The sequence below is a fragment of the Danio rerio genome, chromosome 24 (genome assembly GCF_049306965.1).
Source record: "Danio rerio strain Tuebingen ecotype United States chromosome 24, GRCz12tu, whole genome shotgun sequence".
Classification (NCBI taxonomy): Eukaryota; Metazoa; Chordata; class Actinopteri; order Cypriniformes; family Danionidae; genus Danio; species Danio rerio.
Window position 1 is genome coordinate 30720496 of NC_133199.1, and position 27460 is coordinate 30747955.

Below are 27460 nucleotides of genomic sequence, written 5' to 3' on the forward strand. Positions count from 1 at the left end.
GTGTAAATAATATTTGTAAATTAAGCAATAGACAGACGGGAGGGACACAGACAGACAGACAGACAGACAGACAGACAGACAGACAGACAGACAGACAGACAGACAGATAGATAGATAGATAGATAGATAGATAGATAGATAGATAGATAGATAGATAGATAGATAGATAGATAGATAGATAGATAGATAGATAGATAGAATGGTTAATGGATGGATGGAAAGATAGACACAGTAGATAGATATAGACAGACATTGTAAAAAAGTATACAGATAAACAAATAAATCCATCTACAGACCGATTCAGTAGTGTGAAAATCATGGTTTAATCATCTGTATAACATCGATTCACATATTTCACAAGCATCCCAACACAGCTCACATGTGTTTTTGACGATACATACCTTGTGCAAAAAACGCAATTAATGACGAATTGGGTACAAAGACACGAGGGCAAAGAACATCGGAGAAGAACTGTTCTGGAACTACTGTAAAAGTGCAGACACACAGTCAACAGTGCAGACGTTTGAAGGCTTGGCTCACAACTGTTTCAAAATGACTAGTTGCATATTCATAATGCCAGACACACATGCTGCAATCATGACATGTACAATCCCCAACAGTGTTTTAGCTCATTCAGCATATCTACATGGAATGTGTGATGATGGACAGGTTCTTTTCCTCAAGAAAGATTAGTAAACTTTATTAGAGCTCCAGGCATAGCGTGTTTCTACAGTATACTGTACAATATAGACAAATAATCAGAATAAATCAGAATACTATTTTGAATTCTCATATAATAAAAGGTAATTTGTTTTTAAGAGACAAATGCTTTGGTGGATTTCTGTTCATACCCAGCATTAAGTGCACAGTAAACAAATAAGGCCACCAAAACATGGCAATTTGTACCATAAGATAACAACAATTAATGGACCACGTCGTCCACCATCACAGACCCATAAATTAGCTTAAAATAATGCACACGAGAAATGTTTGTACTTCACAGAGAGGAAAGATCAATGATACGCAGACAAAATTGGCACTTAAACACAGAGAATAATACATATCCAGTGCGCAAAACCGTCCAATAATACCGAAAAAGAAATCAATGTAGAAGATCCTTTTCCTGAAGCAGCCAATCAAGGGACCAAAGAGTCACAGAAGCATCAGCATTTTCAAGGACTTATGAGGATAGTTCATAAACATAATATTAGTTGAAGTTGCATAGTGTTAGAACATACAAACAATCAAGTGTAGAACAGAGGCAAAACAAACCAGTCTGCTGTCACGAATTTTAGGTGGGTAAACAACTGATGGCTGAAGTCTCTCCCTCTTCGGTCTCAAGATGTTTGTTATAAATAAACAGTATTTCTTGGTGCATTTGCAGTTTGTTTGAAGCCTGGTGATATGGGCTGGTTCTCTCACACCCACACCTCCATGGGCACCATGGCTTCTTTCGATCCGATGGGGGGCAGGAGGTTCTGCTCGCTGAGGAACTGAAGAGGAAACTGGACCAGGAAGCCTCTGATCTTCTTGAGCTCTTCTTGAGCGCGGGCAGGGTCCTCCTTGTCCAAACCAGGCTTTGAAAGGAAGCTATCTAACTCTAGGATAGTCCGAACATCACTGGACGGCAGACAGCGGAATACCTGAAGGAAATTGAGAAATTTACATGCTAGTGAGAAAGACAACTTATTAGTCGTTCAAGTCAATGACAGACAGATCTATATATAGTATAGATCACAGGTGTCAAACTCAGTTCCTGAAGGACCAGAGCTCTGCACAGTTCAGTTCCAACCCTTATCAAACACACTTGATTAAACTAATTGAGTTCTTCAGGCTTGTTTGAAACCTGCAGGTAAGTGTGTTGAAACAGGGTTGGAACTAAACTGTGCAGGGCTGTGGCCCTCCAGGATCTGAGTTTGACACCCCTGGTATAGACTGACAGATACTGTATTTAGATGGACAGACAGTTGGACACTGTATATAGACACACAGACAGATAGATACAGTATATGGACAGACAGACAGACAGACAGACAGATTAGACAGACAGACAGACAGACAGACAGACAGACAGACAGACAGACAGACAGACAGACAGACAGACAGACAGACAGACAGACAGACAGACAGACAGATAGATAGATAGATAGATAGATAGATAGATAGATAGATAGATAGATAGATAGACAGACAGACAGACAGACAGACAGACAGACAGATAGATAGATAGATAGATAGATAGATAGACAGATAGATAGATACTACACATAGACAAACAGAAAGTGTATATAGACACACAGACAGACATATATTCTATAGACAGACAGATGTTTAGACAGACAGACATACATTGTACGTAGACAGACTGACAGATACTGTATATACAGGGTTCTTACACATTTTCCAACTACAAATTCCAGCACTTTTCAAGCACTTTCAAGGTACATTTGTATGCTTTTCCTGCAACTAATAACCACGGTTAATTATGTTGGATTTATTGGGAAAGTTTACCCAAAAATGAATAAAAAATAAATAAAAAATGCTTTTAAGTTTGGTCTCTTTCTACGTAAAGTTGATATCTCAAGAAATGAGCTTACAGTCAGATTTTGTTTGGGTGTCGTACATGATATTTCATGTGCATTGCTATTTTTTCTTTACAGTCATTGGATTGTCGTTTTAGGTTTAAAAATTGGTCTATAAAAATCTGACTTTAAAAATTTAGTTGTCTTAAATTTCAGATAATCAAGTTAAGAAATACAAATTCAAGACATTTCTAATAGGATATAATCAGTATTATTAACTTACAATTGTTAATAATTCAATTTAACACAATTCGAATTCAAATTGTTTTGGCATTTATTACCTCCATAAATGCGCGCATGCGGTGAACATTTTGCAATGAAAACTGGTCGTACGACAACAATTTATCCACTCGCACAAATGCTCGCAAATATATTTGGGATCACATATTATATATGTAGGTCACATAGACAAAATTAAAACATATATATTGAGGTCACATAGACAAAATTGTGCACATATGCAACCAAAACAGTCACAATTTCAATCCTGCTAATTCAAGCAGGTTCAAGCACTTCGTCTAAAATCCAAGCACTTTTCTAACCTTGAAAACACTAAAATAAAAATCAAGCATTTTCCAGGATTTCCAGCACCCGTAAGAACCCTGTATATAGACAGACAGTTGGACAATGTATATACACACACAGACAGATATATACAGTATATGGACAGACATATAGATGATAGATAGATAGATAGATAGATAGATAGATAGATAGATAGATAGATAGATAGATAGATAGATAGATAGATAGATAGATAGATAGATAGATAGATAGATAGATAGATAGATAGATAGATGGATAGATAGATGGATGGATGGATGGATGGATGGATGGATGGATGGATGGATGGATGGATGGATGGATAGACGGACGGACGGACGGACGGACGGACAGATTTATACTGCACATAGACAAACAGTGTATATAGACACACACACAGACAGACATATATTCTATAGAGAGACAGATATTTAGACAGACAGACATACACTGTATTTAGACAGATTGACAGATACTGTAAATAGACAGACATACAGATAATGTATATAGACAGACATTACATATAGACAAATAGTCAGACAGATAGCCAGCCAGACAGACAGACAGAGAGACATACATACAGATATTGTATTAAGACAGACAATCAGACATACAGACAGATATTTACATTTTATATATAGACAGATACTGTATATAGACAGACAGACATACAGTATAGACAGATACTGTAAATAGACAGACAGAGATATGGTCAGACAGAAACTGTATAGAGACAGACAGACAGACAGAAACTTTATATAGACAGATAGTCAGACAGACAGATACTGTACGTGGACAGACAGATATATCGAAAGAAAGACAATTCAACTAGCAGACCTACAGATGATAGCCATATATATATATATATAGACAGATGAACAGAATGACTGACCCTCTGGTAGATGGTGGCGTTGCGTGCAGCAGTGCTCATCCACACCTCCTTGTAAAACTGGTCACTGATGGGATCCGTCACATCAATGCTGGGGTCAGTGTTGGCGCCTAGAATCATCCTAATGATTTTAAAGAGGAAAATGTGTTTAAACCTAAATTGCTTGTGTCTGAAAATACTGAAGCAAAAAAACAGACTTATAGACTCATGAACCTGAAACACTCCAGCCGCAAACTCAATCCAAAAGGACCAGCCTGATACTCCTGACCATCCATGACTGACTTCACAGTGTGAATATCCTCATAAATGACGGCCACCTCGCTGTCTCTCTTACCCAGCATGCTCCGGTCATTAATATTTGCAGAACCTGATGAATAAAATAAAGATAATAACATGATAAATGTGTACATAGAATTTGTCAATTAAGTGTTAGACATAAATAGTTAAAAATAGACAAAGATATTTTCATTACTATGAAACACATTAGTTAATTAAACACCGCTGATAAAACTAATTGAGTCCTTCAGGCTTGTTTGAAACCTACAGGTGGAGCTGAGGTCATACTGCACTTTTCTCCCCATAGACTTCCATTCATATGCACGTCGCAGTTCGCTGTGATGCAAAGTTCAAGCTTGGTGAACTCTGGCCTGTGTGACTGCGTCAGACCAATCGAAGAATAAAACATGACCTCTCTGTACAGAAATTTGAAGTTTGAATCAATCGCTCACTTTTTTAAATGTCTAATTATCTTGTTTAATCCCGCCCCTTTTCGCAATGATGAACTAAAGAATTTAGCATGCTCAAACTCTAGTGTGACCGCGGCATAAGTGTACAGTAGACAAGAAGTGCTGTTCTTACAGTCCAAGTAATCAGTCTGAGCAGCTTCAGCTGTGTGAGTGTTTAATCAATGGTGACTTGGAGCAGGTAAGTGTGTGTGTTGCATGACTGGGATCTGTACTCCATAAAATGGTGGATTTGTAGTTCATGTGATTGTTTACAAGCGATCTCTGGAAGTTAGATAGCTGGGGATCGTGTCACATAGCAAACATAAGGAAACAAGCCTTAATAATAAATAATAGAGCGAGAGTGATTATTATATTTTTGGACACTTATCTTCATATAAAGCTATTATATATATATATATATATATATATATATATATATATATATATATATATATATATATATATATATATATTCTTTTTTATTTATTTATAAGAGCTTTAATTTGTTGAATTATGCCCTACATTGTAACAACACAGCAGTTTATAACAATAGCTCTATGGAAAATGCATAACCATTTATTGATGATGATGACAATGCTAACTATACTCATTTTTGCCACATTTTTACCCACTAAAGGGCACCTATTTTACCTTTTACATTGTGTCTGAGTATACTGTAGCTGTTTTTGTAGCTTGGAAAAATAGCCTAAATGAAAATGAGCTGCTTTTCCCTTTCCACCTTTCCAAGTGCGTGTCTGCTTCTCACCATGCTTTAAGTCAGATAAATAGCACAGAGACAGACTCGGATGAAATGATGAGTCTCACACAAATGCCATTTGCAGTACACACATACAGTATGTGCGCGCTTACTGACACCATGCAGCCGTGATGTTTATAGCGGTTTAGAATTGCATAGCGAATTGCATTGCGTGTTTACTGTCTTTAATACAAACATGTAAAACATTTTACATTTATAAAAATATAACAGATAGTTGGAACAAATATTTTAATCCCACAGTTTATTTGCAAAAAAAATTTTCTGTGGACATGTGTATGCATGTTATCATAGAAACATGACGCCTGTCAATCAATTCGGGGGAGACTTGTGGACACACTGTACCTACTGTACACACAGTTCTGTCCTAACAGCTTACAAAAGTTGATTTTCATCATTGGTGCCCTTTAACATTTAAACTGCATTACTACAACTCAACACAAGAGGGAGCCACTTCATGTCATTTCCTCTGATACGTTTCAAAAACGTATATTATTTTACCTCATATTACCCTCAAAACACGACAGCAGCGTTTTCATGTCTGCTGCATTACTCCTATTAGCACGTGCCCAAATGATACTCAGTCCCCGTGTTTTTCTGTCTATTTTTACTCACCGATGATGACGGTGTTGTCGTCTGCAATGAGCATCTTGCTGTGCACATATATGAGTTCAGTCACCAGTCTTCCCTCCAGCTCAGCGTGGGTCCGCAGACCCCCAAACGAGATGTAATTTATCCACTGATCACCCACTGCAGACACACGGAGAGAGCAAATGAGTTTGGGGTTTTATGAATTCATCTTCCCCTTTCATTTGATGTTTACGCAGTTGAAAAGGATGAAATGTCTTATTATTCACAGAACCATGTGTCATTCCAGTCCTCTATGAGTTTTTTTTTCATTTTTACAACATGAAAAAGACGTTTTGAGAAATGTCTCTTTTTTTCTGGTCTTTTCCATATAACTAATGGCAAATGAAGTCTAAATGAACACCACTTTCATCAGAGAGAATTGAATCATATATTTCAAAGGATATTACATTGTTATATTAAATTATATCATTCATTCATTTTCCTTCGGCTTAGTGCCTTATTCAGGGCTGATAGTGGAAAAAATTCCTGAGCCTGAACTTTTTTTCCTTGCCCCTGAGGTGAGTAGGGGTGGGGGTACTATGTATGCAACGCACTTTTAACACATAACTTGTGGGCCCCTGGGCCCAAATATATTAACAGCCGATGTGTAACCCTGATCATCATTATTGTCAAGTGGCTCTTTTTAGACACATGCCAGTAATGTCAGTGACACATGCCAGTGTCAGTGATCTTGTGACATGTGCCAGTAGGTGTCAGTATAAGCACGTTATAAGCACATTAATCTTATAAGTCTCTTTGCTTTAATATTTAGAAATCATTAGGCAAATGACACCTGTTATCTTACATGCATATGTTATGAGTTTTCAACATGCATTTTATTATAACTTTTTAAAGGATATTATTTAAAATACCTTTAAATGAAAATAAGTTAAATAATAAAATAAATGAATGAATTAAAAACATAGAGAAGTCCATATTGTAGGGAACAAAGGAACTGCCAGGATGCAATAATATACAGTACAACAGATAAGTGTAACCCCTCCCATACATAAGCATGCCACAATAAATTTGACTGACATGTGCTGTCAAATGACTATATTACGTACAGTAGTATGACTACGAATACATAAAATAAATGCGTTTAAATTAAAACATCGTGGAGCAGCTCAGCAAATAAACTAACTTGCGACGCGATAAATTAGGTTAAAAGTCGCGTAATGATTAAATATGGTTTTGCTCGTGTTAATTAATGTCATAAGCTTCAGTGGAAAACCGGACGTTAGGCTTGCCATGATAGACGGTGTTGACGGTGATACCGGTGTTAAGACGCAACACCGGTGACATCACTTTTTCACCGTGACACAGTCCCCACATTTTTTTTTTTTTAAGTATTGTTTTTTTTTAAATTATTTAAATATTTATTTGAATTAAATGGGAAACATAATTCTAAATAATTTACCTAAGATGAGAGCATGCACTATAATTATCATCTGATCATAGCTACAATGCGTCATATTTCATTTATCACATCAAGAGAACAAGAGGAGTCGAATTTACAGAAAGAGAATGGCGGACGGATAAGTGTCAAAACGCAATGCAAAAGCGCCTGTTTGGCTATATTTTGCAAAAAGAGAACCTGAAGACGTAGGTAAATGAGGCAATCTGCAAACTTTGCCTGACAATGGTGGCAGCAGTTGGAGGAAACACAACTAGTTTATACACTCATTTTCAACACTTGATGTTCAACTATGTGTGGGTCCCGGGTAGATAAGATCAATAGCCATAAATGCGCAACGCATACTCTGATTTTTAAAATCACGCGACCATCATCTCACAGTTTAATAATAAATTATCTTTTTTTTGCAATTGATTATTATGCGTTTAATGTAAAAAAAAATCAATGAAGAATAGGCCGACAAAAGAGTGGGCTAACCAGTGTGTGCGCGCGTCTTTTATCACTGAGGACGCTCTCTTCAAAAACCGAAAGTTGCTTCGTCTGTCTGGCAATATTTCGGCTTTTAATAAATGAAAAGTTAATTTAGATGAGTCAATATTAAAAATTGCAATAAAGTAACTGAGACGTGCGGCCACACATCAAATCTGAGGTCTGATCTCATCTCTCTCTCTCGCTGTCATCCAGACACAGACGCCTAACGAGTCAAGTCGCAAAACTGAGGCTGGTACCAGCTGACAGGTAGAATTGCTGAACCCTTGCGAAATCTGTCAGAATACAGCAATGAAATAAACATGCATAAATGTCTTTGAGCCAGAAAGTCTATCTAGGATATCTCAAAACGCAATTGGAGCCGTGGAGGAGTTGTGTATTTCTGTCGATTTGTTTTATTTCGTTAAGTAATAATTTAAAGCTTTCTATAAATATATTTATTATGTCTGTGAGGCATATACATTTTGCTTCATTTTGTTAAGCGCTCCTGTTCAAAAACCAGACGACAGAAAGCGCATCATTTTGGTTTTCTTTATTTTATAAAAACGCTGTAACGTTTTTTGATGTATTACTCGTACTTTGTGAGCAAAAATGACGGATAACTTTAAATTGCTCCCACTGAAAAAATGCAAGTGATTGCTCTGGCGCCTCGATGTCCTGCAAGCTTTTTATAAGCAAACTATGCGCCTAATAGCACACATTCTTTAACGTTTAAGCTACCATTGTTTTATACTTTAACTGTTTTATATCTTTTATTTTAGGCAAGTCGTGATGATCTGAGAAGGCAAACTGATCAAACAGACAATGATGGTCTTCCGCTGGGCGCTGTTCGTTAAAAAAAAATATTTTTAACGAATATAAAATGCTCCAAACGTTTTTCTAAATAAGCTGAATAAAAAACGAAACTAAATATAAACACTTTGCCATTAGGCTACATACAAAACTGAACTATTTCATAGCTGAAACACTAAGTTGTTTAAGGAGAAGGGGGAAATATATTTTTGTCCCGTCTATTGCTTCACCGTTATTTCGAGAATAAACCCAGCGTAAATATGCAGATGTCATTCCCAAAACATATCAGCGTATATGTGCCGAAAACGAAAGTTTCATACAAATTCTGAATGGATTATAGCCTGGAAAGTGCAAAGCACGCTCCTCTTATTATCACTAAAAAGCGTCACTAATCTTAGTTCATAGAGATCTCACAAAGATCCGTTTTATTTATAAAGCTCTCTAAATTACACAATTAATCTTTTATTTACATGGCGTCTACACTCAAAAGATGATTCACGAGCACACAAAATGGCACTTAATAAAAACCAATCCGGCGCTTTCAGCAGTGAGTGAATTCTGTGAATCTAGAGAAATGACAGATCAATATCCGTGAACCTGATTTTTTTTTTCCCCGCAGCCACAGTACGCCGGAAATCCGGCGTGGTGCCGGAACGCTATCACCCCTGCTTATTTATGAGGGGTCACCACAGCAAAATGAACCGCCAACTATTCCAGCATGTTTCACAGCGGATCTCCTTCCAGCCGCAACTCAGTACTGGGAGCCACTATGCCACCCACATTATATTATATGTTATTATATTAATAATATATTATAGAATGCTTTAGTTCACTTAGTTAAACTTGATTTACTAAAATTATTAGAACTAAAAAACTATAAATAACATTAAATAAAAAAATACTATATAGGGCAGCCCCCACAAGTCCAAAGACATGCACTATAAGTGAATTGGGTAAGCTAAATTGTTTGGGTGTTTCCCAGTGATGAGTTGGAGCTGGAAGGCCATCCGCTGCGTAAAACATATGCTGGATAAGATGGCGGTTCATTCCGCTGTGGCGACCTCTAATTGATAAAGAAATTAAGCCGAAAAAATGAATGAATAATATAATATACACATATTTGAGAAAACGAATAAGACTTTGCCATTCTAATTCTGTTTGACTATGTACTAAAAAACAAAAATGTAATTAATAAAAACTATTAATAATCATAAAATAATTAGATAAAAGCACAATACAGAAATTTAAGGAAAAACATTTGAAAAGTGATAAAAATAAAAAAGTTTTGGAACAATTTTAAAATGAGCAACATTTATCATTTTTTAGATTAAAAGCATATGCAAAACCATTCACACTTTAACAAATCAACAGCATGAATACTAACATGTTGGTAACTCTTTTCAATAAGGTCGTATTAGTATTAATAGTTAATGCATTTAATAACAAAAACAATTAATGAATAATACACTTATTACAGTATTTGTTCATGGTAAGTTCATATTAACTTGTGGTGCATTCATCTGAACAAGCAGGAATTTGGATGTTAATATTGCATTAGTAAATGTTGAACTGTGATTAATAAATGCTGTACAGATATCGTTCACAGGCCCGTAGCCAGTGGGGGTTTGGGTGGTTCGACAGACCCACCCCCTTCTGATGAAGTCCAGAATTTGGCTCCTATATGAGCTAATTTGTCCCATTTTGGACATTATACCCTCATAAATTGTGAAGGTAACCAATAGAAGAAGAATTTAAGAAGAATAACCAATAAAATAACCAATAAAAAAGCATTTTATTATTTAAATCGACAAATTCTGACGAAGGGAAATGAGCTGGCCAGTTTGTTATTATACCTTATAGGCTACAGTTTGACACTTTTTAAACAGATTACCAATTATTTTGCTTGTTTGTTTGCTTGTTTTTATGTTTTTTTAATGATGTATGATAATAAATTAGCATTTAAAAACATATTTTTTCATATTTCTAAAATTCTAATCTCATTACATTATAAATAAAACTGTAATAACTTTTAGTTTAATTGCACATTTTTAAATAAACTTATATTTTTGTTAACAAGAAATAGAAATAGCACTTTGACAAAAATGTAGGAAGTATTTACAAGCTAATCCAGCAAAAATTAGTGCTTAAAACGTCACTAACATTATTTGAATTTTATCGTTTGAGGCATATAACTTTAAAAAGGTCCACTTTTTGAGAAAAAAATAGGCCTTTTAATAGGCTGGCAATGGGTCTGATTCATAACTAGTTAGTAAATACATTAGCTAATATTAACTAATGAAACCCTATAGTAAAGTGTGACCAAACTATTATATGAACTGAAAAATAACTGAAAAATAATTATATTGGTTAGAATAACTGCAAATAATTTCCTGCGCCTTTTAAAATGCACTTTACACTGTTTTTGAAGCAACAGTTAAAGCAATGATAAGCGTTGCAACAATGATAGCGTCAATTAACTGAATTTAGGTTCAGCTTTAACATAACTGAGCTCAATCTGAAAATCTCAACATATTTAAAGCCACATGGTGTACATTTTGACTTGAATACTACTATCTCTGAGTGACTTAGTTGTTTGCTCTGTAACAAGTGTCCATTTGCAGCAGTTCAATCCATTTGCTTTTGTCTTTCATGCTACTTTAGGAGATCAATGGAGGGAGAGGAAACGCTTCCTTCCTCTAAAACTTTATCCACTGATGTTTTTGTTGTAAAGTGTCACTTTAGAATAACAGATGACACATGCACACACACTCTAAAAAAAATCTGCAAAATGTACAGTAAAAAAACAGCAGCTGCACTGTTTATGATTTTTTGTAAAAGACACAGTATTTAACTGTAATATGAACAGTATTTGAGTTATGCGGTATGTTACTGTATTTTAAAGTTCCATTGTGAAAATTACTGTATATCTAACAGTAAAGATATACTATTAATGCATATACAGCAAGATAAATGGTGTTGTAAATGCAAATACAGTATTTTTGCTGTAATTGATTACAGTAAGCTACTGGCAAACTGCTGCTAATAAGTTAATCTACAGGAAATTAACAATGTGTGCCAGTATTTTACCATAAACAATATAAGCTACAAACCATAAAACAAAAGTACAATTTTACAGTAAACTATAATATTTCATTAATTTATGGGGCTCTATTTTGACAGTCCATGCGCAAACGCTTTCAGGGCGTGTCAGAATGCATTTTCGCTAATTTAAGGACGGGAAAATCCGCTTTGCGCCATGGCGCATGGTCTAAAAGGGTTGAGTTTATTTTCTTAATGAGTTATAAGTGTGTTTTGAGAATAAACCAATCAGAGTCTCATCTCCCATTCCCTTTAAGAGCCAGCTGCGTCGCGCCATAAGCGAATTTGCTATTTACAGGACGCAAAGTAAGTGGAAGTGGAAAAACTGAGCATTTCACAAGCAAGCAGTTAACAGTTTTTTAACAGAAAACTATTAAACAGAGCATCTACCGCGTGAGAATGAGAGATAATCGATCTACTTTCACTTTCGCTCTTGGATAGGGAAACCTTTACGCACAGACATCAATTAGCCTATAAATAATTAATTTCGTTTGTTAAGCGCAAGGATTTGTTTCAAAACTATTTCTAAATTTATTTCTAATTTCCAGCAAACGAATAAATGAACAATAATAACGAGGTGTGCTCAAAAAAGTTATATCCTAAAACACATGCTGTGCCCCATATGGTTTTAAACCTACAGGTAGGAAAATCTAAGCTTGTTTTTATTAAAACAAAAATAAATATGGATATAACAAATAATACTGATAATAATAATAACATTATACAAAAGCAAATAGTTATAAATGAACTGAAAAAGCCTCCCGAGATGAAGAAGACATAAAAGCAGTGGTTTTTCATATTTATGTAGGCTAGAAAATAATATGTTTTGTAATATTTTAATCCGTTATATTCATATCCTATATATATTCTTATTATATCCTATATATAGGTCTATCCTAAATATTTTAATTTTTTCATATGTAAAGATATTTGCATATTGGTCTACATCTTGTGTGTAGGCTATAAAGCAGTGTGTAAGCAAGGCGCAACTCTGCGCTGGAGTTTAGACTGGGTTTGTTTTGGTCAAATGAAAAATCTATAATAGTTTCTCAAAATAGCAACGCGCCAGCAGTGCGCCTCAGAACGCCTTCCTATTTAGACCAGAACGCCTATGAGCGCACATATGAGCGCAAATGCATTTGCTATTTAAAGAGTGTGGCGCAACACCTCAAAACGACTCTTGCGCCAAGCTGAAACTAGCAAACAAGTATTGCGCCGCGCCTTTAAACCACCAATAAGCTTAAACAACAACTGTCTCATAAGTTTCATTTCTAAACGTTTGAATCAAACAAAATTGGCATATTTTCAGGTAGCCCAAGCTAATGCGCATGCACACTCGAAAGAAACAAGATCTTGACACCAACCTCACCAATTTATATATTCTACTTGTTATCATCCTCTGAATAAAGCTTTGTCTGATTGCACTGGTCTTCTGAAGTAATTCACAACTTGGTCTTGATGGCGAATCTCCTCCAGAAATGAAAGTGACTCTTTGTTTACGAGTTTGCGGGCGTTTGAGTATTTTCTGTCATGTTATGTGCGTTTGACAGGAAGGAATGTACCTCACGTTAATTTCATACTGATTACAAAACCAAAAAAATAGTTTTCAAGTGATCTTGATTTATGTAAAAGTACAGATTTTAAGCTTTATGTGGATGTATTTCTGACGTCTGGGAAGCAAATATTTGCTTCTATTTCAGTGTGCATGTTGACCAACAAACTGTTGTAAAAACACACATCTGGTTCAAGTTTCTCCCCCGGAGATTTATCAGTCTATAACAATCAATGATTGGATCCTGTACTAGTAGGCGGGGCTTTATTTACATATTGACTGTTACACTTTTCCCCATTCAAATACGAGGGACACGACTTGTGTATTCTATAGTCTTTGTCATAGTGCAGATATTCTGTGCCCGTCACTGTGAGCTGCTTTCTATGACAAAAGGAACTGCAACACTAACAAGACATAGAAGTGAAATATCCTGATTTACATGAAAAATGGTGAAAATGGGCTGGTAAAGGACTTACAAAGCAGACATATGATTTCAGTTATTTCACAGCCTACAAGTCAAAAATCAAACCAAATCAAAACCGAAGAAATTGGTGAAAATATCAATAGCTGTGACTAATTTCAGAGGCTGTATCCTCCAAAGAATGCATTTGAAGGGCGCTGCGAACACTGTCTCAAAAAATATTTTTTAAAAATTAAATGCAACCTCAAAATGTGTCCTTCATTTCCAGGTAATGAAGGATCCAACCGGTGGACCCTTGCCCTCGAACATCTCGAGATTTATTGCGCGCTGATAACAGCAAGATGTTTTTAAAAGAAAACTTCAAACGTTTTGTAAGTTTTACTTGATTTGCATATCTAAACATGTTAACAGAAAGAATATGAAATGTCTTTCTAAAAAAGTTATTTTACAGACATTTTTATGTGTACATGTATGGACCAAAGGAAATATTTCCAGCTTTTTCTTTTTTGCCTTCAGATCACTTAATAAAGTTTTAAAATCACTTTGATAAAAAGTAATTACAAATTTTATTACCGCTTATTATGTGCAACTGTTATGATTGCTGCAAGACAAGATCTGTCCTCTGTAGGCTAGATCGTCTCATTTTAAAACACTTGGTTCGGTCTGTGTGGACCTCGGCAAAGACTATAGCTGTGTATTTAAATTCAAATGCAGTACCTACTGAGTAGTAAGGGATTTTGGACGCAGCCTATAGAGTACACAAGACGTGTCACTCGAATATTTTTGAATGAAAAAAAAAAATATTCATATATATGTGACCAAAAACGTCTGCGAGCACAACCCTTCTGCACAACCTAAAACAAACAAAGCTAATCAAAATCATGAGTTGGCTCACTATTGATAGATTGTATGGCTTGTTCAATATGCAAATAAGTATCTGCATCTGAAGAGGTGTGAACCAAATGGCCTACAGGTATTCAAGAGTTGTGACCCAACAAAACCATTTGGATGATCTCCGGGGGAGGTCATATCCTTTATTATAAAGTAGTGTCTCACAGACAGTACTTTGGGTTAAGTTACTTGAAGACCAACGGGTTAATATACAGATGAAGTCAGAATTATTAGCCGCCTGAATATTTTTTTTCCCCTGTTTTCTGTTTCACAGAACAGAACAGAACAGAACAGAGCAGATTTTTTTCAAAACATTTCTAAACATAATAGTTTTAATAACTCATGTCTAATAACTGATTTATTGTATCTTTGCATAATGATAGTTACTAATATTTGACTAGATATTTTTCAAGACAAGTATAGAAGTGTCTTGAAAAATATCTAGTCAAATATTATTTACTGTCATCATGGCAAAGATAAAAATAAAAGAGTTATTAATAATGAGTAATTAAATCAACTAGATTATTAACTATTTTATATTAACTAGGTTAATTAGATTAACTAGGCAGGTTAGGATAATTAGGCAAGTTGTTGTACGACAATGGTTTGTTCTGTAGACTATCAAAAAAAATAGCCTAAAAGGGCTAAAAATTTTGTCCTTAAAATGGTGCTTAAAAAATTAATAACCGCTTTTATTCTAGTCGAAATAAAACAAATAAAACTTTCTTCAGAAGAAAAAAATATTATCAGACATACTGTGAAAATTTCCTTGCTTTGTTAAACATCATTTGGTAAATATCAAAAAAAAAAGAGAGAAATTCAAAGGGGGCTAATAATTTTGACTTCAACTGAAGATGCTGAGGAACTGCACTATTCATTGCCTTCAATTAAGTCATCTAATCATAATAACATTAGTCAGATTACTTATTTTATGAACAAAAATAATTGATTTTATTTTTTACATTTTTGTATTTATAAGGGGCGAGGCAGTGGCGCAGTAGGTAGTGCTGTCGCCTCACAGCAAGAAGGTTGCTGGGTCGCTGGTTCGAACCTCAGCTCAGTTGGCATTTCTGTGTGGAGTTTGCATGTTCTCCCTGCCTTCGCGTGGGTTTTCTCCGGGTGCTCCGGTTTCCCCCACAGGCCAAAGACATGCGGTACAGGTGTATTGGGTAGGCTAAATTGTCCGTAGTGTGTGAATGTGTGTGTGGATGTTTCCCAGAGATGGGTTGTGGCTGGAAGGGCATCCGCTGCATAAAAACTTGCTGGATAAGTTGGCGGTTATACCGCTGTGGCGACCCCGGATTAATAAAGGGACTACGCTGACAAGAAAATGAATGAATGAATGAATGAATGTATTTATAAGGAAAAAGCTCCGTTATAGACGAGACAGATGTACATTTGTTACCTGTGTAACGTGGTAAATCAAATATAATTGTTTCAAAATTTTCTCATTTTTTTAAAAACTATTAGGAGTATTTTTGAAGTGTTGCTTAAACAAAAATGTTTCGCTATTTTGGTGAAAATAATTGTTTTCATGGAAAGGTTTACATTTGCATGGAATTGCTCATATTCAGTGTTTATATTAATTTCAGTAATATTACTGAATAATATGAAAAATACATGAATAAAATAATTTAATAAATTATGCAAAATACAATTTGAAAAGTAATATTTTCTGTCTTTAAGTGGGTGTATTACATGGGAGAACTGCTGTAGATGTAGTTTTTTATTTACAAAAAATCTGTGTAGAAATCAACATGATAACACTGCAATTTGTAACTTTATGATTTAATTTGTACGATGTCAGTCATATACAATTTAGTAAAATTTACTTATCCTTCACTGACATCATTGTTTAGAACGGGAGCTTGGTGCCAAGCCTCCTTTTTAAAATTGTACATGTTTGTATGACTCGTATGAACTGTTAACCACTTAACTGTTGCGACATGGTTGCTCAGTGGGTCAGTGGCATTTCTGTGAGGAGTTTGCATGTTTTCCCCATGTTCGAGTGGGTTTCCTCCAGGTGCTCTGGTTTTTCCCACAGTCCAAAGCCATGCGCTAAAGATGAATTGAATAAGCTAAATGGGCCGACTAAACTGAAGGGAAATTAATGAATTAGCCATTAAACTGACAAAAAGTAAAATAGTTACGTTTCCTCATGAGATCACACTGGCAGAAGTAAGAAAAAAAACGCCCACAGATTCTATCTGGCCCTACTCTTAACTAAATAAAGATTTAGGAGCATTAACACATCACATTTTTATTTTTGTATGCCAGATTTTTTTTTCAAAATTGGGGTAATGATATACAGCGGCAAATGAAAGTTTCAAAACTCCTTGGAGAAACAGTGAAAATGTGAATCATTTGAGCACAATAAGAGAGAGCAAAATGTGAGTACTATCCACAGTAAAATATTTTTTGTGCAAAAGATAACTGTTAGGTCCCATGTGAGACCTGTTTGTTGTTTGAGTCTTTGTGATTTGCAGAGCCTGCATGATTGCAGATTGGTCGGTGGGTCATCTCACCTGAGACCCATTGTGTGGTGCCTACAGAGTAAATAGTCCGGCATTCTTTCTGAGAGGGAGCTCGATTAGCCGGACGTCCCTGCATGGCGTTTTTGATTTATTTTAGTTTTTTTTTGGATCATGAGCTCAGTTCACTACCATACACATGCTATTCACTTCTGACTTCCATCTATACTGACTTTGATTGCTTTAAATATTTTTGTTAGTTATGTTTTTGATAATAAATCATTTCTCTTTTAAATTTACCTGGTCCGTATTGTCTCTCTAATGTTGCACTTTTGAGCCGGTTGTAACAATAACACAGCTGGAGCATCAGGGAGTGTGTGAACCTTTTTAATTGCTGTTTTTGAGTCCCTGAATTGTCCTCAGTTTAAAAAGACGGATCTTCCGATAATATAATCAAATAAGATGCTGGAAAACTGAAGAATGTATAGGAGTCATTGAGTAATTTTTTGAAGAACAGCAGTTAGCTGTTTAGAACAAACAAGAAACTCATAAACAACCAACACAAAGAACAAAAACAAATGGTTGTAAACCATCTAGGTAACCAAACACAAACTTTTCCAGCAGGTTACTTCAACAATTTCAGCTTTTGTCTTGCGATCTATATGTGAACACATTTAATGTAAAACATCTTACTCAGGATTAAATTAAAGTAAAATTATCACAAATTTGGTAAGATCTCATTTTTTTTCTTTAAAATACTCACATTTTCACAGATTCTGAAAATGATCCTCAAGCTTTCATTTGGCACTGCATATTAAATACATATTTCTGCATTGATATTTCACATCCATGTGCTTGTGTTGTTGCACAGTACATAAACTGCAGCTGCATTAATAACCTCGCCAAACCAACAACAACACACCATTATCCGAGCTTCTGCATTTCCAGTGGACAGCGATATGTATCTGTATCTGCATTCGTGACACAGCGGGATCCAGTGAAGCTGCAACTGAACACCAACAACATGCTGGATAATTCAGACACCAAGAGAAACTTCACTCTTTCCTCTGTCACAGCAGGTCAATGAGTGCAAAGTGACGGTTCTCCTTCACCACACACTCACACTGCAGCAGCGCGTCTGTCTGATGAAACGCACATCTTCACGAGGTTTTTCACAACAAACCTCTGACAAACTGGAGTTTTTTTTATGAATCAACAACCACAAGAGGGCGCTGTTGTGTTTTACTGCTCCAAAACGGGTGACGTTTCAGCTGGTTTGTGGATTTGTTACCCTTCTGCGGGTATAACTGACTGAAAATAATAATAACAATAATAATAATAATAATAATAATAATTATTATTATTATCTAAAAACTACTTCTACTATTACTACTAATAAATACCCTGCTGAAAAGTCCAGCTTAAACCAGCCTAGGCTGGTTTGCTGGTTTTAGCTGGTTGACCAGCCTGGTTTTAGAGGGGTTTTGGCCATTTCCAGGCTGGTTTCCAGCCATTTCCAGCCTGGTCTTAGCTGGTCAGGCTGGAAAATGACCAGCTAAATCCAGCTAAAACCAGCTTGACCAGCTTGGTTAAAGCTGGACATAGCTGGTTTTGGCTGGACTTCCAGCCTGGCTAGACTGGTCAAGCTGGTTTTAGCTGGTCATCTCTCAGCCTGACCAGCTAAGACCAAAATGGCCAAAAACCCTCTAAAACTAGGCTGGTCGACCAGCTAAAACCAGCCAACCATCCTTGGCTGGTTTAAGCTGGATTTTTTTGTAGGGTAATAATTATAATATTATCAATTTTTGTCCTCTTACTTCTGCTGACTGTTTTAAAGCTTCATATAAGCTCTATGCTAAAGGATCCTCTCTTTAAAGGGTCACAAAACACCAAAACACAATTCTGAGATGTTAAAAGTCATATATATGTCCCACATTGCTAAAAACACATATACTGTACTTCTCAAAAAAATTAATTGAAATTGGTTGTTTTTGTGTTGTTAAGAGCAAATTTGTTCTTCGGGTTTGAAAAGAAATTTTGAAGCTGTGATGAGATCATTGTGTAAATTCCAGCGATTGGCTGTCTGTACCGGCCGGTACAAAGTGACATCATTGAGTTTTGGCTCGATCCAATCAGCACGCTCTATAGTGAACGAGATGCAACTTCTTTAATATACATGATATAGCTTTGAAGACTCCTTATACCTGTTACAGTTTTCAGGGAGACGCTACGTTGTGTTGCCAACCGTAATTCAAACAAGTAGTAGAAGAATTGTTCGGAGACATGGGTCGTCAGTTTTAAATGTGCCGCAACAAAGGTTTTGTTTTCATTTCCCCATGATGAGATTGGGGGATTTATGGCCTTTTAACAGGTTTAGATCCATCCAGGCTCTTAAAATACTTAATTGTTTCATAATAAAAAATTGTAGCTTGGACTGGGTCATATTAAATGTTTGTATCTGTAGTTCATATTCATAATTACCACAATAAATCTGTTTAAAGGTAGATTTTTTTGCTTTGTAAAAGTTTTAGAAATCAAACTATTATAAACTACTCTTTTTCACGTGTTTACCATGGATTTACTGTAGCGTCAGTAACTGCACCATGGTTCTGTAGTAGGATTGGAGTATATACACATATCAGTTCTATTATGTTATTAATTTAAATCAGTTATGGAATATAATAACTGTAACTGATGAGAGGCTTATAGGATTTGTGCAACAAAGACTTCATAATTTCATATCATTACCTGTTGGAACATGCATGAGCTACAATGTATGCCTATGTTAAGGTTTTTAAGGGTAAAAGTCTCCCAAACGATTGTACTCAATACAACGTTCATAAATATTTATTATTATAAACACTGCACCTGTGATATGTGAAATACTCAACTGGTTGACGTGTTTGTCATATTTTATTTTTACAATAAAAGATTATTTTAATAAACAATAGTTTGATTTCTAAAACCTTAACTCAGGAGCAAAAATATGCCATTTAACTTAAAAGAAATAAAGATTTAAGATATATTCCATAATAAAAATTTATATTGACTAATAAATATATATATATTTAATTATCATATTATTACCATATCAGCCAGTCATACAAAAAGCATAACAGACAGATGTAGTGATCTATTATTTTACAGACTGAAAATCTGAAATCTATATGGGTAAAAGGTTAGCGCTTCAGGAAATACACGTTTTCTTGCTCTTGCCAGTTTGAGCCTCTCCTTTAAGACAGAAATCCGTCAAATAACTCAACAAAGCCACTTTTCTTAAACCACATGGTTTTTGATAGTAACTGCATAGTTGACCACAAAAACAACACAGAAACCTCAGAAAAGATCATTTGGTTTGTGTGTATATACCAGATCTTCAATCAGAACTACAGATGGCATATTGTCGGGATATTATCTGGATATTTAAAGGTGTCTGTACTCACTCTCTTTCTTCAGCTGTGAGATTATAGAGCAGTCTCCTCTGATCATGGTCCTGCACAAAGACGACAGTAGTAAATATGACATACAAATATAAGGGGAACAATAAAAAGAAAATTTCCTCCAAATCAGCATTTTATTTAAATGATAATAATGTAAACGTTTGTTTTGGAATAAGGAATATGCTGTTCTCTGTATTACCAATGCACCAGCCATCACCTTTGTGTTATTCTATGGTCAATTACAACAAAATACAGCAAATGTTTCCATAAACATAATAAGATTCAGTATGTAAAACATATTATGGTAACACTTTACTTTGAGGTGACGTAGTTAAACACGTGCCATGAACTTACTATAGTAATTACAATGGATTATGCATAATTACATGTAACTAACTCCAAGCCTTACCCACATTCTAACCCAAAACCACATAGCAAGGACATGTGATTAATATTATTATTTAAATTAACAATTACACTGTAACTTTGTCTCTTTAAAATAAAGAGTAACCCATATTATTATTTAACACTGATGAGAAACAGAAAGCTAACAAATTTGTAGCAAATTGAATAAATTGAATACATCCTTTGCTTGAATGTTTTATTATATTTCTTTAAACTTCTGAGGCAGTTTATGCTTCAAATATAAAAGGGGTTTTCAAGCATCAAAATAAAAATTTTATATAAGCTAAAAGTTTATATCAAGCTTTATAGTTTGTACTGTACATGAAATATTTTTAGCCTGATTTAGAGAAGACAAACATTAAACTCATGTAACAATAGTTTTTATTCATTTACAAAATTATATAATTATTGAAATATTTGCATGAGTACAGATCAGAATAAGTTGATTGGAACTTGAGGGAACCTTGAGGGAACTTGAGGGAATCAAACAACAGAGTGCATGTTAATTTTGTGACAAACTATCCCCTATTTTACATTACCTGTAATTGAAGTGCATGACAGCCTGTATGGCGCTGCCTCCTCCAGTGTTAATGTCACCCTCAAACCCAGGCAGCAGCGGCGTCACCACATACACACGGTACTTTTTACCATCCCTGCCAACCACACACACACACAGAACACAAGATTATACATTAATATGATAGACATTTGTGCAAATATGACCTTACACAATCCATCTATTCATACATTAATGTTTAGCTACTCCTATTTGTCTTTAAACAAACTCTTGTCTCTATCTCCTATTGATTTACAAATGCTAGATTAAAGAATCTGTATATCAGAGGTGTGTGGATTTTACAAAAGATAATTATTAAGAGGCAGAAAGTCACCGGTAGGCTTTTATGATCCTCTTGGCAATGGCGTCTCCAATTCTATTGTGAACGACTTTGCTGTCTGCGCAGCTTATGAAGAACTGATTCTGAAAGAGAAATCAAATATTAATCCACTGAAAGGCTGCTATACAACATATTTATAGTTACATTTACCTCCTTTCTAGGAGAAAATGTAACACAACAAAAAAATAAGTTAAATATTAAATTTTATTTGTTCAAATGAATAATAATAATAATAATAATAATAATAATAATAAATCAATGTTTAATAACGTGCAGACTGTCTTTTTTCTCTATCCCAGCATACTTTCACTTAAGATATAATGGAAAAGATTTCAAAAGAAAAATTGTCTTTTATTCACTGTTTAACAGAGTCAGTCTTTTAAAAAAAAAATTTTTACATTTCCAACGGAAAAAAAAAGAAATACTTCAATGAAAACTTGCTTAGCCAAAATCATCAGGAGAGGGTACTGCCAAAATAGGAAACAAAACAAAAGCTTCCTACATAGATAATAAGTCCTATGACAAAAAAAATAAATAAATAAACTCAAATCATTGACAATGGTCTTACCTCACTCTCTGACTAAACCCAAAACAGGAGAAAACTTAAAAGGGGGTAAACCCAAAATAAATTGGCACCTGTCTCCCTACATGGCTTACGTTAACTCTTTCACAAAGTTATTTGTCTCTAATATGCAGTTGAAGGCAAACTTCATTTCTTCGAAAAACTTCAAATTTTTATTTATTTTTCAAATATTTCCCCCAATTATGTTTAACAGAGCAAGGAATTTTCCACAGTATTTACTATAATATTTTTTCTTCTAGAGAAAGTCTTATTTGTTTTATTTCGGCTAGAATAAAAGCAGTTTTTAATATATTTTCAGTTTTATAATATTTTCAATATTATTACCTCCTTTAAGCAATATTTTTATACGTTTGTTGTTATATTATTGTTTATCGTTATATAATGGTTTGCCTAATTACACTAACTTTGACTAAATTAATTAAGCCTTTAAATTTAAGCTGAATACTAGTATCCTGAAAAATACCTAGTAAAATTGTATGTACTGACATCATGGCAAAGATGAAAGAAATCAGTTATTAGAAATGAGATATTAAAATAAATACATTTAAAATGTGTTGAAAAAAACTCTTCGTTAAACAGAAATTGGAGAAACATAATACTGGGAGCTAATCAACTGTATATACTAATAATTTTTTTATACTACAGTGCTATTGAATCCTTGATTCTGTTGTCTGATGAACATTTTAATGTGTGCAAATCTAAAAAAAAATAGCTAAAGAAGACCCAGGTTTTGAGTTGTATTTCACAGCCTGCAAATGTCAGAAACCTAATTAAAACAAAACAGTCTTTGGAGGAAATTTAAGAAACTAGTATGACACACGAGAGGGCAAAAACTTGACAAATTAGTCTTAAAATTTAACATCTGAGCAATCTTTCGGTGTGGTATTCAAGGTATAAGAAGAATAACTGACAGCTGTCCACTGAATTACTAGAAAGTATTGCATATCGGAGGAGCATCATCCCCTTTGGTGTGCATTATTTGGTGGTTATCAAGGTTATTTTAGTAAACAAAGACTAAAATATTGGTAAAAAAACATTTTGTTAACTTTTAAAAATTCACAAAATTAAAACTGAAACGAAATGAAACTAGCAACAGTCACTGAAAACTAAAATTATTAAAAAAAACTATTTTAATAGCATATATACATTCAAATATATTAAATTACAATTGTCAGTAATTCAAATTAACACAATTCAAATTCAGATTGTTTGGCATATTATTAGCTCCATAAATATATATATATATATATATATATATATATATATATATATATATATATATATATATATATATATATATATATATATATATATATATATATATAAATGAAAGTGGAAATGTGTTCACAAAATAAAGACATTAATGAAACACACTAAAACTACTCTGAAATGTACAGCAAATATAAAGAGTATCAAAAATACAAAAACTAATTAAAAAAATTATACATATAACCTAGAAGTAATCCATAAATATATAGAAATTAAAGAAAATGTGTTCAAAAAATAGAGACTAAACTAAAAAAAAACCAAAATCCCTAATGAAACAAACTAAAACTACAGTGAAATGTAAAGCAAATGTAAAAAAAGAATAAAAAACTAATTTAAAAATGCTACATATTTAATGCTACATACATTTAATCGTAAGCAGTGGTTTGAGGTAATTTGAGAAATTCATGTAATAGAAAAACTGACATTTATGTTGAGGATGAAAACGGATATTTTCAGGAAGGATTGGGGAAATGGTTGATAGTGATTATAAAGACATCCTCATTTAAATGAATAGTAATTGGAAGAGATATAGCAATCTTATGCGTTTGGCTTTTTTCTTTTTTTTTTTTTACTCTACTTTTTTTTACTAAGTTTATGTGGTGTATATATATAGGTAATTATGTATGTGCATATTGATATGTGTATGTATGTAATAATCAATGTTAGCATGTTTTTCTGTAAAATTATTGTTCTGTGTTGTAAAGAAATGAACTAAATAAAAATAAAAGTAAAAAATGGTAAATAACTAAAACCAATAAATATATAAATGAAAGTGGAAATGTATTCACAACAACAACAAAAAAAAAAACTAAACTAAAACAAACAAAAACATTAATAAAACTAAGTAAATCTACACTGAAATTCATGGCACAATTTAAAATAGTATTAAGTTAAAAACAAATTTAAAAATGCTGTATTTAACCCAAAACTACAGTGGTCAACATTTGAAGTGGATCAAAACCTTTCAACAAAGTTTTCCTAAATCTATTGAACAACATCCATTCTTCTCTTAGGACAATTATGAACTAATGTATAATAACTTTGCCGGTCATCAATTATTCCTTACATATTTTTAATTACACTGCAGATACAAAAACCTCAGTCTCTGTATTTAGTAACCAACACAACAACAGTATGTTAGTCTATTATACTGTATAACAGTCTATTAGATGAAAGCAATATACACAAACATATAAGAGGGAAAATTAGAGACCTCTATGTAGATATAGTGTTGGCTGTGTTCAATTGCATTGACGTAAGCAGTGTGAATCGACTCCTCGTGGTATTTTATACCCGCTGACCAGTCTGAGGCGGATCGCAAAACCTGAGCAAAGAGAGAACTGATATTTTGAAAGCTGAATGTGATATTTGCTTGATCCTATGAGAGTATATTGATGTTTTGATGTGTTTGTACCTGGACATTGGTCTGTGTGCAGCCAGGGACTTGATACTTGATCTCATTCGCTGTAGTGTGAGATTTAGGAAGGAGGTATGGGTACGACAGAGACCTGTATTTAGGCTTCATGATCTGAAACATGACAGAAATGTAAATATGAACATATTGTACATTTAAAGTAAGATTTATGATTTTTGTCAACAGCACAGGGGTTGACATAAAATGTTTTATTGGTTATAATTGATCTGAAACAAATTACAATTTAATTAAGTAAGTGACTCTGATTACATATTAATACTCATAACACATTTGTGATCTGGAAAATACATTAAAATGATGATTAAAAATGCACAGGTTTTAGTAAGGGAATAAAACTTGAAAATGTGTTCAAAATACAACTAGCAAACTACTGGCGGCATCAACAACTGAACTAGTACTATTTACATAGAAAAAAATAGTTTTATAAAGTCATCTCTAATTTTATCTCTTCATAAATGACACTTTCATATAGAATTCTTTCAAAATATTCCCTCAAAAAAATCTCTCAAAATATTCTCTCAAAATATTCTTAAAATATTCTCAAAATATTCTCTCAAAAAATTTTCTAAAAAAAATATTCTCTCTTTTGTGTAATTCATCCAAAATGTTCAAATAATTTCTCAATTATGTAAATACATGAAAAAAACATTATAATATTTAATACTGATGAGATTTTTTATAATAACAATCGACATCACAATAACAAATTAAAGCCAGATCTGAACACTAAAAAAAGAACTAAAGATTTTGAATATATAATGAGGATTAAAAGACTAAGTGCAATATCTGTACTTTTAAAATGGATGTCAGTGTATAAAAGTGTAAAAATAATGCACAATTTTGTTTAACATTCATAGATTAAAAATTTTTGAGAAACAAGATATTGTTCAATATTAAGTGAATACTGACCTTTGTGAAATTCCAGCGCTGAATGAAGTGGCGTGCAACATCTCTGGCTGCTTGCCCATGAACCACAGAAGCAATGTCATGCCAAGGCATTCTGGGAGTAATGTGTCGATCAATAAAATCTACAAAAAAATCATATTATAGAAAACAAAATCACTCATTGAACCAACATAAATGTAAAAATGTATTTAAATGGGCTTTTTTAAATGCTAAAAGTCTGAAATCATATTTTTTGCAAACTGCATTTATACTTTTATTAATTAATGAAAAGTAATAATTTAATAAAATTTATTTCTATCTATTATATTCTATTCATTTGTATTATATGTATATTAATAAAATATAATAAAAACAAAACATTAAATGCTTTAATAATAACAGCAAAAAGGCTTAATTTTACTTTAAATATAATGACTCACCATCAAAAGGTTTATCCAGCTGGATCCAGTCTTTATGCACAAAGTTGCAGTAGTCTTTGCCATGCCAGAACCGCGTGTTTCCCATCAGGCCAATCACATCTGCTTGCAAATCCTGTGTTGCTTCGGACTCTGTAGAGGGGGGAACACAGACAATAATGATAATAATAAAAAAAACAACAAAAGGCACAAAATCAGTACAAAAAAAAAAAAAAAAAAAATCACACATCAAACCAACAAAACACAACCAAACCACGTTTCATGGAACATTTCTTTAGCAAAACGTCCATGTTTTCATGCCATTTTGTTACTGCTGAATCATTCTAAACTACAAATCACATGCCTGAGCGCTGAATATTCAATGTCTTACTCATCTTGAGGAGTCTGCAAGAATACAATACGATTGTTGAATCACAGCAAACCACATAGTGTTTTGACAGTTTGAAAGGTTGCCTCTTCAACAGGAATGATAATTGCACTCTCATAAATGTGTTAATCACAACAAAACCGTTCAGAAGCAGAACTAGGGCAACCTCTCAGAGTCCACACCTAAAACTCAGCCAGGCCTGATTTGTACTCACCACTAGGGCACAAGCAGGAGGGCATGGAGACCCTCAGCTCAATCCATTTAAGAGGGATCAAGTTTTGGTGGCTGCAAATACTGTTTGAATAACCTGAAGAAAAGGGTAATTTTTAAAACCTGGGCAACACTCTAAAAAACTTGGCAGGGATAATTATGGATATATAAAAATAATATGGATTCCGGACTAAATTACTAATGAGCAAGACGTCATTGGATAGTTAAGATGTATAGAAACAAAATAAGGACAGGGA

General features: G+C 33.9%; 1 protein-coding gene across 2 annotated transcripts in view; it reads right to left on the reverse strand.

The window, feature by feature from the left end:
- Positions 1-299: 299 nt before the first annotated feature.
- pld1b (phospholipase D1b) overlaps positions 300-27460 on the reverse strand; it is a 74905-nt gene continuing 47744 nt past the window's right edge. For both annotated transcript variants that reach the window (XM_021470348.3, XM_021470349.3), the window contains exons 16-26: positions 26630-26758; positions 26214-26332; positions 25284-25397; positions 25083-25193; positions 22012-22100; positions 21661-21774; positions 20720-20769; positions 6130-6264; positions 4228-4381; positions 4018-4135; positions 300-1643 (exon numbers count right to left, since the gene is read on the reverse strand). In XM_021470348.3, coding sequence (XP_021326023.1) covers positions 1419-1643; positions 4018-4135; positions 4228-4381; positions 6130-6264; positions 20720-20769; positions 21661-21774; positions 22012-22100; positions 25083-25193; positions 25284-25397; positions 26214-26332; positions 26630-26758 — 1358 coding nt within the window. In that variant the 3' untranslated portion in view covers positions 300-1418. The remainder of the gene's footprint in view (positions 1644-4017; positions 4136-4227; positions 4382-6129; positions 6265-20719; positions 20770-21660; positions 21775-22011; positions 22101-25082; positions 25194-25283; positions 25398-26213; positions 26333-26629; positions 26759-27460) is intronic.